The sequence below is a fragment of the Oncorhynchus masou genome, chromosome 28 (assembly GCF_036934945.1).
Source record: "Oncorhynchus masou masou isolate Uvic2021 chromosome 28, UVic_Omas_1.1, whole genome shotgun sequence".
NCBI lineage: Eukaryota > Metazoa > Chordata > Actinopteri > Salmoniformes > Salmonidae > Oncorhynchus > Oncorhynchus masou.
In genome coordinates, this window is record NC_088239.1 from 55,586,569 (window position 1) to 55,602,674 (window position 16,106).

General features: G+C 42.9%; 1 protein-coding gene across 6 annotated transcripts in view; it reads left to right on the forward strand.

The window, feature by feature from the left end:
• The first annotated feature begins 53 nt into the window (after nucleotides 1-53).
• Nucleotides 54-16,106, forward strand: part of LOC135517930 (glutamate receptor ionotropic, NMDA 1-like) — a 35,643-nt gene continuing 19,590 nt past the window's right edge. For all 6 annotated transcript variants that reach the window (XM_064942656.1, XM_064942658.1, XM_064942659.1 and 3 more), the window contains exons 1-13: nucleotides 54-751; nucleotides 3,776-3,910; nucleotides 4,229-4,405; nucleotides 8,056-8,153; nucleotides 8,456-8,577; nucleotides 11,285-11,459; nucleotides 11,682-11,826; nucleotides 12,065-12,151; nucleotides 13,603-13,741; nucleotides 14,214-14,341; nucleotides 14,979-15,143; nucleotides 15,285-15,403; nucleotides 15,797-15,909. In XM_064942656.1, coding sequence (XP_064798728.1) covers nucleotides 503-751; nucleotides 3,776-3,910; nucleotides 4,229-4,405; nucleotides 8,056-8,153; nucleotides 8,456-8,577; nucleotides 11,285-11,459; nucleotides 11,682-11,826; nucleotides 12,065-12,151; nucleotides 13,603-13,741; nucleotides 14,214-14,341; nucleotides 14,979-15,143; nucleotides 15,285-15,403; nucleotides 15,797-15,909 — 1,852 coding nt within the window. In that variant the 5' untranslated portion in view covers nucleotides 54-502. The remainder of the gene's footprint in view (nucleotides 752-3,775; nucleotides 3,911-4,228; nucleotides 4,406-8,055; nucleotides 8,154-8,455; nucleotides 8,578-11,284; nucleotides 11,460-11,681; nucleotides 11,827-12,064; nucleotides 12,152-13,602; nucleotides 13,742-14,213; nucleotides 14,342-14,978; nucleotides 15,144-15,284; nucleotides 15,404-15,796; nucleotides 15,910-16,106) is intronic.

Genomic DNA, 16,106 nt, shown 5'->3' on the forward strand with positions numbered 1-16,106 from the left:
GCAAAATCAAAAGGTAGACGGCGGAAGCGCGCACCACTGCGCGGGCACAGCTGTCAGCACCAAGGACAGCCGCAGCCCCAAGCGTCGCATCAGTCTGATAATCATTTCACAGCAAAGCCCCGCACAGAGCCCACGGAGGACCGGGAGAGCGATGCACAGCGCATAAAGGAAAACGCATACACCGCAAAATATGCTCTGACTCGTTTCTATCGACATTGGAAAAAAAGAAAATGGTGGAAATTGACAAAGAAAATCAAAATGTTTGAAGAAAGGCTGCTGACAATTACGAAGACAATCCAACAGCGGTTGAGGTCCTGACCATGAACATTCCTCCGCATTTCCCATAAATCAGCTGTCCAGATTTTCCACACTGTCTAGGGGGACGGTGGTTCTAGTCTTTTTAACCGGGTGAACCGTGCAGTCCAGAAGCCGGGCAAACCGACCCGCCAACACGAGGGAGAGACGCAACCGGGGTCCTCTGTGTGGTTTGATCGTTCACACGATGCGTCTGTTTTTGCTGGCGGTGTTCCTCTCGTGCTCCTGTGCGCGGGGCGGCTGTGAACCGAAGATAGTGAACATCGGAGCAGTCCTGAGTCAGAAGAGGTACGAGCAAGTCTTTAAGGATGCGGTGACCCAGGCGAATCAGATCTACGGGAGAGATAAATTCAAGTTGACCGCCATCTCCGTAACGCACAAACCCAACGCTATCCAGATGGCTCTCTCCGTCTGCGAGGACCTCATCTCTAACCAGGTATCTCAGAAGGAATCCGTTGTCCCTGCATGTCCCTGCATGGGTGTTACATGATTAATTGCCTCATTAGATGAGTCATTTAGCCATCTATTCTATGCAAAATGTCCATCAAATCAATCAGAACCATTTATAAGGCTAAAATGATTATGAAGCCTACCATATTTAAGCTGTGCAAATTAGTATGAGGCCTATGCACACTATTGGGAGGGAAATTAATCGTCCTATTTAGTGTGATGCAGCATCATCCTGTGTCTGTTTCAAGTGAACTGGCTGACGTGAATAATAGGGCAGATGAGGTCGATATATTGTGATCAGTGACCACTTCATTTGCAATAAACAGACAATGCCATCTGTCTAGATTATAACCTCAATGCCTGCCTGTGAAACACTGTGCCAGTGCCACCTGCTTCTATTGTATATTTCAAGCAGATTGAGCTGACTGCATTTTATATATTTTCCTAAACGAAACGTGTAATTTGTTACACAATTTTAATAATCAATACAGCAATGTCGTTGCTCTCACAATATCTCTTAGAGCCTAGCCCTTTAGGCTATGATAACAATACTATGAAACTGCGTCCTTTTCAGAGATCCGTCACCTCTGGTATTACCATCGAGCTTCTCAAAGAAAATGGAAGCTGAAATGAAATTATATGTCAGATATGCATATGACGTTGTTACATAAACAGTAGACTATTTAATGAGTAACTACCAAACCTGAACTTGTGGCCTAACATGAAAAGTAAATGGCCTGAAAATGGTCTGTTGGACGTGGCCAAATCTCTATCCCCATATCTGTATTTTATTAGTCAGACAAAGCTATGTATTCAAGGGTTAATATAACCTATTCAATCAGATACGCTTTTAGGACATCCGCATAGCAGTTGTTTTGGCGGTGTGAAGAGGTGGAACTGCATTGTCAAATCCACAAGCAGCTCCTGGCATTACATCTAAAGCAGACATTGCCATTGGCTGCAGGGAGTCGCATTAACAGAAATCCCATGCAGTCTTGTTTACATGTTCGAACACTGGATTACACTGATTAGGATGATATAAATTCTCCTAATTTAGTTTAATTATTTTTAAATTTGAGCGTAATTATTTCTATATTGCCTACACTTTCTCATTCTGAACTTCCAACATGAGTGGGGTGGGTGTGGCCTCACGACAATGATTGCAAGAGCAGCTGCTCACCATTTTGACAGCTATGGGGGTGTCTGCTATTGCCAATTAAGGCTTGATGTGATTGAATCCAGGCCTAAATCACATCCAAAAGTTCTTATTTTATGATAGCAGTTAGAAATGGAAAATCTATTTAGCTTTTAGCTAAAAAGCTAAGGGCCAAAAACACAGATTTGTGGGGGATGAGAGGCCAACTCCACTTCAGTGTGCACAGCTGCAAATCCATTGAAATGAACTAACTAACCAAGAGTGAAATCAGTGACTCATCAGGTATACCGCGAGGTTCTGGCATTTCGGCCCTTGTTCAATTTACCCCGAGTCAGATGGACTCGTGGGATACCAGTTTTATTTCTCTGTGTGCAGTATGAAGGAAATTAGCAGTACTTTCACGAGCCAATGCTAACTAGCGTTAGCTCAATGTGTTAGCATTGGTTTGTTAAAATACAGCGATTTTTTCTTTTAAATGTATCCACGAGTTCATCTGACAACGAGATTAAATGCCAGAATCTTGCAAGTATCCCTTTAACAATGACATTTTTTTTACTGTTTTTATTTTCACCGCTGGCATTGCCGCATGCGTAACGGCCCACTGCATCAAAGCATTTGGGGGGTAGCAGTTGTGGTGCATGTCTGGCTGGTCTGACGTTATGCCACCAACCTTATTAGGGGAGAAGGGCGTTTAGTTTGTATTATGTCAAATTATGATTTGGTCATTTGAAATTGATAATTTTAACTGTTTGGTTCATGTTCATTGCTAGAGCAATAATTAATGCAGAATGATGTTGTATTGGTTAGACACATGAGTGTATGGTATGCAATTGTTTTTGCCTCTAGACTGGAAAGAATAACTAGCTTTTTCACCTGAAGTGCGATTCTTCTTTAGGTCATTATAGTTATTGCTCAGGACATGAGAATACAACGTTTGCAATTGAATCCTAACAATGAAAACAACATTCATAAATTATGTATTGTGATGTTATCCCTTTGAGAGTTGTTCCAACACTGAAACAATACTAAAATCCTGGTCCATTCACATTAAGCGTTACGTTGCTTTGGAAAGCAGCAATATCATGTAGTGAAGAGAGCTGAGGTGTGGAACACCGTCTCCCCCATCTCTCTTTCAAATTCTCACACACTCTTTCACACACAGACGCACACGCAAACACACACAGACACACACACGCAAACACACACACGCAAACAGACACACACACACACGCAGACGTTGTCCCTGGTCCTCTTCATTGTAATGATTGTAATTGACAGAAATGGTTACGTTACAAACATATCTCCCTTCGTTCCACGACATCTGAGTTCCATTCATCATCACAGAGGGCTGCAGGGATGAGAAACGTGTCAGTATTCTACATGTCAAATGCAGGAAACAGTGTCTGGTAACTGCATAGATGGAGATCTAACCATGTGAGTGACTCAATGAGAGGGTCTATGACAGATGGTAGATGCCTGGAAGCCCTCTCTGGATGGAAGACCTCATTTGAGGCCCAACCATACGGGCTGCACGCACTAAACCAACATGCCTGCATGGTTTTTTTCTGCCTCAGTTGGATCAATGTTCCATTTTCAAGAATCCTATTCATCTAAGAATTGATATACAGTTGCACAGTAAAAAGCTGTTTGTAGAGTGCCATTCAGCTTTGAGCCAAATAAATATCTATCTACTGAGCAGTCATATTGCTAAATGAGGATGGTTTAAGAGGAGAAAGCTGATATGACATTTCCATGTCGCAGTGATGAATCAATATTCCATACACTTTTTTTAATCCTTTCAACTCTCTGTACAGGAAGTGTGGTTATCTTTCATTCCCATACTTGTGTCTGCAGGTGTATGCCATCCTGGTGAGTCATCCTCCCCAGTCCAATGACCACCTCACCCCCACGCCTGTGTCATACACCGCAGGCTTCTACCGCATCCCTGTGGTGGGCCTCACCACGCGCATGTCCATCTACTCCGACAAGGTGAGAAATTAAAAAGAGAGAGAGAGGGAGGGAGGTAGGGAGTGAGAAGAGAGAGAGTAAGAGATAGAGAGGGGAAGAAGAAAGATGGGATAGACAGAGAAAGAGAGAGAGCGAGAAGAGAGAGAGAGAGGAGGAAATGATGGAGAGGTCCCTAGGAATGGAAACCGATAAGAGAGACCAATTCTACTCCACTACTTGGCTAGCTGCCAAAATAGCTAATGTAAGGCCTTATGAATATGCTAGAAATGTCACCAAAACCGTGGATGACTAGCAAGTAACTTCCTCTCACTCATTCTTCTGAATTTTCTTTCTCCTCAGAGTATCCACTTGTCCTTTCTGCGGACTGTCCCCCCGTACTCCCACCAGGCTCACGTGTGGTTCGACATGATGCGAGAGTTTCGATGGAACCACATCATCCTGATTGTCAGCGATGACCACGAGGGGCGGGCCGCGCAGAAGAGACTGGAGACCCTACTGGAGGAGAGGGAAACAAAGGTGAGATGCTCGGGCTCGCAGGACCCCTAGTGCGTGTGACTGTGTGTGTGTGTGTGTGTGTGTGTAGTCTTTGTTTAACTCTCAAAGGCCTTCTATGTACTAACTGTTTTCCTTTATTTTGTGTGAACACATTTCTCACTGACCATTGTGTAAACATTGGCTAACATCAAAATGCTAGAGACATCTACAGCGTCTAATGTGGTCTGATCTGAGTACATCTTTTACTCATCTCATGTTGCTTTTCACCATAGTCAAATTCTCCTGTGCCAATCCACAACGGGAGCCAAATAGCACACTTTCACCTGGGGCGGTGCAAAACATCAATGACTCTCAAACATAATGATGGTCCAGAGATCCAGGAAAGGAGATAATCTACCCAGGGTTATGCTCACTTGGAGGCTTGTAAAGTGTTGGATGGTTGACATGCAGTATATCAGATTGTCCTGAGACACTGTCTGGAAGACATATCTTTAGTTCTACTACATGTACATCCTTTAGCAGGCACTTACAGGAGCAATGTACAGGAGCAACATACAGGAGCAACGTACAGGAGCAACGTACAGGAGCACCTCGGGTTAACTGCTCAAGGGCACATCAACATATTTTTCACCTAGTCGGCTCAGGGATTCAAACCAGCATCCATTAGTTTTGCCTGCCGGCAAGGACCTTGTCCTTGTCAGATAATGGACTGTGAGACCATGTAAGTGAAATGACACATATAAATGTTGTAACCATGAGCATAATTTTAGCCCATAGTCACCTCTGGCTCTGAGGCTGTGTTACTTGGAATGTAGCAAGCTCATTAATAAATGTGCTGATCCACCTAAAGCCTAAAACAGACCGGCGATCATGTTCCCTAAAGGAAAAGAGAAGGAACAATTAACACATTGTTGAACATATATTCAGTATGTTTCACCTCAAGATGTAGTTAAGGCTTTTTGTAATTAATGCGTGTTCTCTTCAGGGACTCCTTCCTGTAATTGTGTGACGGAGTGAAATGAGTCCTGATTTGAAGAGTAATTTAATCAGAGGCTGATGAAATGGTTCATTTGACACATGCTCATGATAATCCACACCAAAGGGAGATGGGACATTTTAAACACGTTGTGGTTAATCAGTTACTCACACATGATCAAGATTGATTAGGAGTCACTAAGTATAGTTTATGCCGATAAATCGTCTTGTTATTAAGGATTATGACTTAATTGAATCGTATGTATGACTTTACCTGTGGATTGGTATTGTCTATGGTAAAGACCTACATTACTGTAGATGAAAGAATAGTTGGTTAACTGATAGCTCCTTGTTCCTTCCTTCCTGGAATCCATCTTGTCCGCCCTAGACTATCTCTCTCTCTTATATACTGCCATAAACAGAGATTGGATAGATTTACAGTTACCCAGATTGAAGCAATCTATCAATGTCACAGAAACCTTGATATGGTAGATACTACGATATGACGATGTAAGGCAGTATCTGTGTTCCTACAGTTAAAAGCTTGGACTGTGATTTTATCAGTGGTTGTAAGAAATGACTCAGCTAGCCAGGTTGGCAGAATGTTTGTCACATTTAGGGAGATGTGTCATTTCCTCCTTAATGAGAAATATTCCAGTTATTCACATTTTATGTTCTGTATCGTGCAGACTATTCACACTGTAGGTTGGGGCGCAGGGTAGCCTAGTGGTTAGAGCGTTGGACTAATAACTGGAAGATTGCAAGTTCAAATCCCCGAGCTGACAAGGTACAAATCTGTCGTTCTGCCCCTGAACAGGCAGTTAACCCACTGTTCCTAGGCCGTCATTGAAAATAAGAATTTGTTCTTAACTGACTTGCCTAGTAAAAGGAGGGAAAAATAAAAAGTAAAAAAAAAGGTCTTTGCAGGTTTATGTGCTGCTGTGACAAGCCACAGGGATAATTTGATGGGGTTCTCTAGCACAGCTGGTAGAGAGACTCTTCAAACCAGCAACCTTTTGGTTACTGGCCCAACACTCTTAACTGCTAGGCTACCTACAAGATGAGTTGATTTATATTCTAAGGACCGTAGTCCCAGTTTGATTAATGCTTGTTTTGCAATGTCATGATTCATGAGTGTGCACTGACCATGACACAATACATTATCATGCAACATTTGGAAAGGGGAGCCGTGTTTTACAGAGCAGCGCTGACCACAACAACCTCAGATTACATTTGAGGCAAAACTGTTCTTTATTCCTTTCAAAGAAGTGTGAATACAATGGAGGAAACGGGATTTACTTCAGATTTGCTTGTCAGGCAGTATAATGAACCAATGTGTCAGAGTCACTGTAGCATTTGGGTAGCGGAGGACGTAGACCCAGAGCGTAGCCACGTAGCCTCCCAACGGTCTGAGCTGAGAGTTCAGGCATCAGGGTAGGCAGGTCTATCAAGCAGAAGATGCTATGTTTCACTGCGAAATGGCTCCCTAAGGCAAAGAGACTGCCTTGCGACTCTTTTCACAATATACAGGAGCAGAGTGCAATTCAAAATGGAGAGAACCTTAGGGGCATTAGTTTGCAGAATCAGACTTTTTACGTGTTGGGATTGCTTTGATCTGGAACATAGACCTCTCAATCTAATTGTTGTACAGAGAGTATGACTGTTTCTGGACCAATGCTGGACGATGGTTTAAGGGTCTTGGCTTGTATTTGAAAGGTGGTGAATAAGGGCATATGACATAGCAGTAAATAGGATTGCTAGTGGTCAGTGGCTGTCATTGATGTTTTTTGCAAGCCCCAAGGGATCCCAATTTGAAGCAGAAAAGTTGGAGATTTGTTGGAATGCTTTACTGCGATCCATTTTCAACTGTTTATAATATTCTTCTGTGTCTGCATATTTTCTCTGTGCACATTACTCATCAGAATAAAAAAAGGAACTATGAAAACCTCGACCAACTGTCCTATGACAACAAGCGAGGACCTAAGGTATATTTGCATGGTCAATGCACGCCGCCCACCAACTTTTCAAACGTAGCAACTAGAAACCAGCCCAAGCAGTCACCAGCCGACCCAGAAATGCCCCTATCTTGGAAGCACGTGTTTCTTTTTACTTTGAGACATTATTCCTATGATTTCACAGAAGAATGGTTTTGTTATGGAAAGACTATAATTTTCCGTAAAAAAATAAACAAATGAACAGCGCTCCGCTTCTACCATATTACTTTTTTTCCTTCAACTAAAGGAATGCATGTTCTAAACAAAACAAAAAAGATTGCAAGTTTATTCCTTTGTGGAGATCCGGTAGTGTGGGACAAAACACTTTCCCAGATTACTACTCCCTCCTGTTTTGTAGCACCTCTAGTTTTCAACAGTTTTTGGTTGGGGGAAAGGTTCCCCTCACTCCCCTTCACCTGTTTTTAGTTACTGGTTGCATTGACCTTCTTCTCCCCCCTATCTAACATGCACGTCCTTCTTTGGAGCCTTGATAACCCTCAGTTTGCATGCGAAAAATGCAAACGTTTTTTCCCCTCAAAGCTTTTTTTTAGTTGAGCCGATTTCCATGGATCGCTTTCCTTTTTTCCTCTCTCTCTTTTTCAACAAAAATCAACAAAACCTAACACAACAGGTAAAGAGACAGCGTGGTTTCTGAGGTGGGGGTAAGTAGCTGGCTTGACTTATTTTGTGCCCCGATCACAGGCAGAGAAAGTCCTCCAGTTCAGCCAGGAGACTAACTTAACTGCTCTGCTTCTGGAGGCCAAAGAGCTGGAGGCCCGTGTCATCATCCTCTCCGCCAGGTGAGACTACAGCACTTCCCATTTGTCTCATCAGTCCCCTCCCATCATAGCTGACCTGCCTCTACTACTGAATCTAGTTCATTCTGATCACAATCCTTAACCTAAAATGATCATAAGTCATTTTCCCGGCTCCTAATTAGAACACAACTGGATTTACAGTGACTTATATTTGACACTTTTTTTACATACTTTTACTGCTAAATGCTGGCATGATATCACACAGTAGTGATTTACTGCAATGATTTGCGTTTAGATGAAAGATAAGTAACCACGCCTGTGTCACTTAACATCTCTGTTTTCAGTGAAGAGGACGCTGCTGCAGTTTACAAGGCTGCCCGTTTCCTCAACATGACGGGCTCGGGTTACGTGTGGCTGGTGGGAGAGCGGGAGATGTCGGGTAAAGCCCTGAGTGAGGCACCAGATGGTACGTACCGTACGCTGCTAACTGGAAAACACTTCATAACACTGGATTTCTTCTGGAGTCACCTTTATTTAACCTCTATGATTAGGGAGACAACCATAGATGAAGGATTCATTGTTTACGAACAATGTATCATGTGTGATCATTTGTTGAGTGTTAGCTACAATGGTCTTGCTTATGTCCCGGAGTCTGCACAAGTCTCACGTAATATGTCACTTTGTGGTCACAAACGTAAGCGTCAACCCCAGGCACTCCAACACCCCCTACCCCCATTGTCTTACGTTAGGTGGTGTCACTCCTACATATCGCTCGTCAACCGGTGCAGAGACGGTAAGTAGCGCTATCTGACGTAAGACAATGCTCAGACCTCTGCAGATTCGCCAGTAATGTCTAGGGTTGCAAAGCTACCTGTAATTTACCAAAGTTACAGGAATCTTCAGTAATTTTTGTAATTAACAGAAAATCTATGGCAATCTATCGTAACTTTGGTAATTTCTCCATTACATTCTAGTAGATAGACCATATGGTTCAAGAGAAAATATACTTAATAACGAAAAAAGCATCTAATCAACAATGGCATTAATTACCGTGCAACTCTTCCAACTATTGACTGCCACCAGTTTGACGCAAAACCTTGACAATAAATATACATATTGACAAAGTAAAATAAGTGTATAAAGAATATTTCATGCTGAAACCTTCATATTATACACCAATTGTATTCACTAAGTTGATAGTTTATATTTAAGATGCTTTACAGCTTTGTCATTCTATTTTTTATTTTAAAATCATCTATTTTAATTATTTCAGAAACAGTATATATACAAAGTATGTGGTTACGCCTTCAAATGAGTGGATTTGTTTATTTCAGCCACACCTGTTGCTGACAGGTGTATAAAATCGAGCACACATCCCATGCAATCTCCATAGAGAAACATTGGCAGTAGAATGGCCTTAATTAAAGAAGAGCTTCATCATAGGATGCCACCTTTCCAACAACTGTAAACTTTGTTAATGTGAAGTGGAAATGTCTAGGAACAACAATGGCTCAACCTCGAAATGTTAAGCCACACAAGCTCACAGAACTGGACCACCGAGTCCTGAAGCAAGTAGCGCATAAACATAATTTTTCCTCGGCTGCAACACTCACTACCGAGTTCCAAACTGCATCTGGGAGCAATGTCAGCACAAGACCTGTTCGTTGGGAGCTTCAAAAAATTGGTTTCCATGGCCGAGATGCCACACACAGGCCTAAGATCACCATGCACAATGCCAAGTGCCAGCTGGAGGGATGTAAAGCTCGCTGCCATTGGACTCTGGAGCAGTAGAAATGCATTCTCTGGAGTGATGAATCATGCTTCACCATCTGGCAGTTCGATGGACGAATCTGGTTGTGGCAAATGCCAGGAGAATGCTACTTGCCCCAATGCAGAGTGCTAACTGTAATGTTTGGTGGAGGAGGAATAATGGTTTGAGGAAGGCCCTTTCCTGTTTCAGCATGACAATTCCCCTGTGCACAAAGCGAAGTCCATACAGAAATGGTTTGTCAAGCTCGGTGTGAAAGAACTTGACTGGTCTGCACAGAGCCCTGACCTCAACCCCATCGAACACCATTGGGATGAATTGGAACGCCGACTGCGAGCAAGGCCTTATCGCCCAACATCAGTGCCCGACCTCACTAATGCTCTTGTGGCTGAATGGAAGCAAGTCCCCGCAGCAATGTTACAACATCTAGTGGAAAGCAACCCAATAAGAGTGGATGCTGTTATAGTAGCAAAGGGGGGGACCAGCTCCATATTAATGCCCATGATTTTGGAATTAAATGTTTGACGAGCAGAAATCCATAGACTTTTGGTCATATAGTGTATTTTACATGTGATAAGGCCAGAGAGAGAGAGCCAGAGATAGTTACAGACGATTGTGGTAATCGGAAGTGCCCAAAAGGGCCACTAGATGTCTTCTGATAGATTACATAAAATCCTTGAAAGATACTGCAATTCTGGTAGTTTTCTGGTGAACTAGTAATATACCAATATACCAATATACCCCCCCCCATTGCAACCCTAGTCATTCATGTCCATGTCTCAGCACCTGTTGCTGTCTTAAACTCACCTCTGTGGCTTCTTTCAAGAGTCTGTAAGACTACCGGACCAATTGCAATGAAAAGACTTAGCTGAAGTTGGATTGTTGATGTGATTTGTATATCAATTCTCTAATATAGTTGATGTAAGTTTGTTTGGTCCCACACATACACTATAGCTTTCTGCTTGTGGTATTTTCCAACCTAACCCCTATAAAATGGGTGATAGAATTGAATCGATCCAACTTCAAGGTACTCTTTTTTTCATGCTGGGAAAAGTTCACTAACAACCTCAAAATATGAATCCATTCCTCTCTGATGATGTTGCCTCTTCTCAGAAAGGAATAAAAAGAAAATCAGCAAAAATCTATTTTGATCACGATGAAGGTCATGGTTCAAAGACATCCAGTGCTTGTTTGTTCCAGTACTGGATGATTAAAATTGCTTTTACAAATAGAGCAACAGAGAGCGTGGTGCTGGATCAAAACTTGCTGTTGGACCTTTTCTCAGGATGGCTGAACATGAGGTTCCTATAAGTTGTTATTGTGTGTATTGCAAAAGGATCCTGATGGTTGGTAGCCTAGCAGGTCACTGATTGGCTTTGTGCTGCTGTTGGCGTGATGTGAGCAGGTCTCATCGGCCTCCAGCTCATCAACGGCAAGAACGAGTCGGCCCACATCAACGACGCAGTGGCAGTGGTGGCTCAGTCCATCCAGGAGCTCTTTGAGAAGGAGAACATCACGGAGCCGCCCAGAGGCTGTGTGGGAAACACCAACATCTGGAAGACCGGGCCCCTCTTCAAAAGGTATATTTATAAAGTCATGATATATTGTAATTCAGGAAAACACACACGTACACACACGTACACACACACACAGACACACACACACACACACACACACACACAACACACACACACACACACACACACACACACACACACACACACACACACACACACACTTTCTCACTCTGTCTATTTCCCTACACTATCACACTCACATTTACTTTAATTTCTCTGTCTCAGGGTTCTGATGTCATCAAAGTACCCAGAGGGCCTCACTGGACGTGTGGAGTTCAATGACGATGGCGACAGGAAGTATGCTCACTACAGCATTCTCAACTACCAGAAGAGTCGACTCATTCAAGTCGGGATTTACAATGGAACACAGGTAACTTTATTGTAAAAGTCATTCTCGCTATTTCTACGGTGATCTTCCTATCTTTTGCTATTACAGCTCTCTATTAAGCAGTACGCATGGTAATTAGAAAGCAGTGGTTTTATTAGCTAAATGCTAAGCTGTAGCTAAAGCAGCTGACTCTTTCGTATTGGACTCCCTTGTGTTTGGCCCTCATCAGCTCCACACATTATGTCAACACTCCTCTAATCGTGGTGTCATGACCCTGTAGGTGGTGATGAATAATCAGAGGAAGATCATCTGGCCGGGGGGAGAGACAGAGAAACCGCGGGGCTTTCAGATGTCCACAAGACTAAAGGTACCGCATTTCACCCTCCTCAAACAATGATGTTCACTATATACATTGCATTCAGAAACTATTCAGACCCCTTGACCTTTTCCACATTTTGTTACGTTACAGCCTTATTCAAAAATTTATTAAATTGTTTCCCCCCCCTAATCAATCTATACACAATGACAAATGACAAGGCAAAAACAGATTTTTAGAAATGTTTGAAAATGTCTAAAGTATCACATTTACATAAGTATTCAGACCCTGTACTCAATACTTTGTTGAAGCACCTTTGGCAGCGGTTACAGCTTTGAGTCCTCTTGGGTATGACACTACAAGCTTGTCACACCTGCATTTGGGGAATTTCTCCCATGCCAGATCAGGTTCAAGTCCGGGCTTTGGCTGGGCCACTCAAGGACATTCAGAGGCTTGTCCCGAAGTCACTCCTGCGTTGTCTTGGCTGTGTGCTTAGAGTTGTTGTCCTGTTGGAAGGTGAACCTTTGCCCCAGTCTGAGGTCTTGATTGGTGGAGTTCTGCAGAGATGGTTGTCCTTCTGGAAGGTTCTCCCATCTTCACAGAGGAACTCTTGAGCTCTGTCAGAGTGACCATCGGGTTCTTGGTCACCTCTCTGACCAACGCCCTTCTCCCCCGATTGCTCAGTTTGGCCAGGCAGCCAGCTCTAGGAAGAGTCTTGGTGGTTCCAAACTTCTTCCATTTAAGAATGATGGAGGCCACTGTGTTCTTGGGGATCTTCAACGCGGCATACCTTTCCCCAGATCTGTGCAATCCTGTCTCGGAGCTCTACGGACAATTCCTCCGACCTCATGTATGTTGCTCAGACATGCACTGTAAACTGTGGGACCTTATATAGACAGGTGTGTGCCTTTCCAAATCATGTCCAATCAATTGAATTTACCCCAGATGGACTGCAATCAAGTTATAGAAACATCTCAAGGATGATCAATGGGAAGAGGATTCACCTGAGCTCAATTTTGAGTCTCATAAAAAAAGGGTCTGAATACTTATGCAAATAAGTTATTTCAGTTTTTTGTTTTTAATACATTTGCAAAAAATCCTGAAAACCTGTTTTTGCTTTGTCATTATAGGGTATTGTGTGTAGATTGATGAGGATTAAAAAATATATATATATATTTTAGAATAAGGCTGTAACGTAACAATATGTGGAAAAAGTCAAGGGGTCTGAATACTTTCCGAATGCACCGTATATATAAAGTAAAGCAACGCTTTATATCTTACAGAATCTTCAATGTAATGGGTCTGCGCAGGATTCTTTCTCTATCCTTCTATCTCGTTTTCTCTCTCGCCATCATTTCTACCATGGGTATGTGTGTGTGTGTTTTATGTGTTCCTTGAGGAGGGGTTGTTGTCCAGAGGGTTGGTGATGTAGAGCTCCCTCAGGGTCAGTGTGAGCTAAAGCCCACTGTGTGATAAACAGCGTTCTCTCCCGTCTGTTATAGATAGTGACCATACACCAGGAGCCCTTTGTGTATGTGAAACCCACTGAGCAGGATGGAACCTGCAAGGAGGAAAAAACCTTAAATGGAGTGGCAGATATTAAAAAGGTGATCTGCACTGGACCAAATGAGACCATCCCAGGTAACACAGCAGGGACGTTTAAGATATCACTGTGCTTTTACTACGCCCGCTAAGTATCAACTGGAGATGCATACATATATATACAGTAGGTATCTATATATGTATGCATGTAGCTGAGTGTGCCTTTGTGTGATTGTTGGCATATAGGTGTGTGTGTTTATATATATATGTGTGTGTGTGTGTGTGCGCGCGCGCGCTCGCGGGTGTAAGTATGTACCATGAATATGCTTGAATGTTTGCCTTAATGTTTGCAAACAGTGTGGGCATGTGCCAGCCTGTGTTTAGTGTGTGAAGTCTGTTTGCAGTGAACATGTGTGAAGCTATATTATTGTATGTGTGATTTTGGTTGAACAGTGTGTGTGTGTGTGTACTGTTTGGGCATGTCTGGTGTTATTCAAAAATATTTAAAAAGAAAGAGAGGGATTTCCTCCAGATTGATTGTAACTTGCAACCCTCTGCTGGTTGGTTACAGGACGTCCAATTGTACCTCAATGTTGTTATGGATTCTGTATCGATCTACTTATCAAGTTGGCCGGAACCATGAACTTTACCTATGAGGTGCACCTGGTGGCTGATGGGAAATTTGGAACACAGGAGCGGGTCAGTTCCTATAGATACTCAGAGTTCACTCTAGATAGAAAACCTCACTGGCCCAAAATGTATTGACCAACGATTGTCTATTTACATACATTTATATTAGATTTTATTATGTTAAGTTATGAAGCAAATCATATCTCCTATCTCGGAGATGTGCTTTTTGAATTAAGTTCATGCATTTGTAACGTTTAGAAAATGACACAGAATCATCTTATAGTATGTTACTGAACTCACAAAAATGGTTTTGTTTGACATAATCACTAACTTTTCCTAAATCACTAACTAAAAGCAGTCCGAGAGAGCCATGGAAACCTAGGGTCTGTCTACATTGGGGACTTTAGCTCCGTGTTAGAGGGACAAGTAGGTGGTGAGAGTGAGACCCACGCTGACCTGTCAGGATCTACCGAACAAGCAAGATGAGCTGAATGGAGCTTCTCTGGAGAGCCAAGCTCAGTTACCACGTCTCTGAACTAGAAAATACCATTCAGACCATTTCTGCTAATATTAATTTGGGTTAAAAGCACAAAGGGTTTTAAGAGAGGGCTCATTTGTTGTTTCTGTTTCTGATAAAGGACACTACATTCTGAATTTCATTGTCATGTTGGGTTAGTTGTTAACCCTTTACGCCCACGTACCACAGGTGAACAACAGCAACAAGAAAGAGTGGAATGGCATGATGGGAGAGCTCCTGGGGGGTCTGGCAGATATGATTGTTGCCCCGCTGACGATAAACAACGAACGAGCCCAGTACATCGAATTCTCCAAACCTTTTAAGTACCAAGGCCTAACCATCCTCGTTAAAAAGGTATGTTCCCAAATTCCCCCCAAAATGTATGAAGAGTGTGAATTGAAAGTTTATCCAGACTACACCTGATATAGTCCTCATTGCAGATGGGGTGGTAGTAGACTGCAAGTGGTTAGTGACTGTCGGTGCTGTGTGTTACAGGAAATCCCTCGCAGTACACTGGACTCGTTCATGCAGCCGTTTCAGAGCACACTGTGGCTGCTGGTGGGTCTTTCGGTGCATGTGGTGGCGGTGATGCTTTACCTACTAGACCGGTTCAGGTACAAGGGGATCCTGTGTGTGTGTGTGTGTGTGTGTGTGTGTGTGTGTGTGTGTGTGTGTGTGTGTGTGTGTGTGTGTGTGTGTGTGTGTGTGTGTGTGTGTGTGTGTGTGTATTTGTGTGTATTTGTGTTTGTGTGTGTGTGACATACTCTACCTCTGCTTATGCTCCAGACCTCTCCAGATCTTCTCTCACTGGGGTCGAGGGGACAGAGGTGAAGACTGGCTCCAGTCATTCCATTGTTCTGTTCATCTGGCCTTCTCTTTCTGTTTTCTTTCTGTGCTCTATCTTGCTCTTGCTTTGCCACTCACAGACTCTCCTTGTCTGGGGTTGCCAGGGTTTTCGTCTCTGCCTGCTTGTGTATGTCTCACTTCATATCCTGCTCTCTCTCTAGCCCGTTTGGGAGGTTTAAAGTAAACAGTGAAGAAGAAGAAGAAGACGCCCTCACCTTGTCGTCAGCCATGTGGTTCTCCTGGGGAGTGTTGCTTAACTCCGGTATTGGGGAAGGTAGGAGAATACTATCAGTAAAGGCCAGATTTACTCATACAATAGTTACTTATCTAGCTCCTTAGTGTACTATTTCTACAAATACTATACAGATCAGTTTGTGATACTGATACACAATGGGCAAAAACTGGTTGAGTCAATGTTGTTCCCACATCATTTCTACCCCAAAAATCAATGTGATGACGTTGAATCAATGT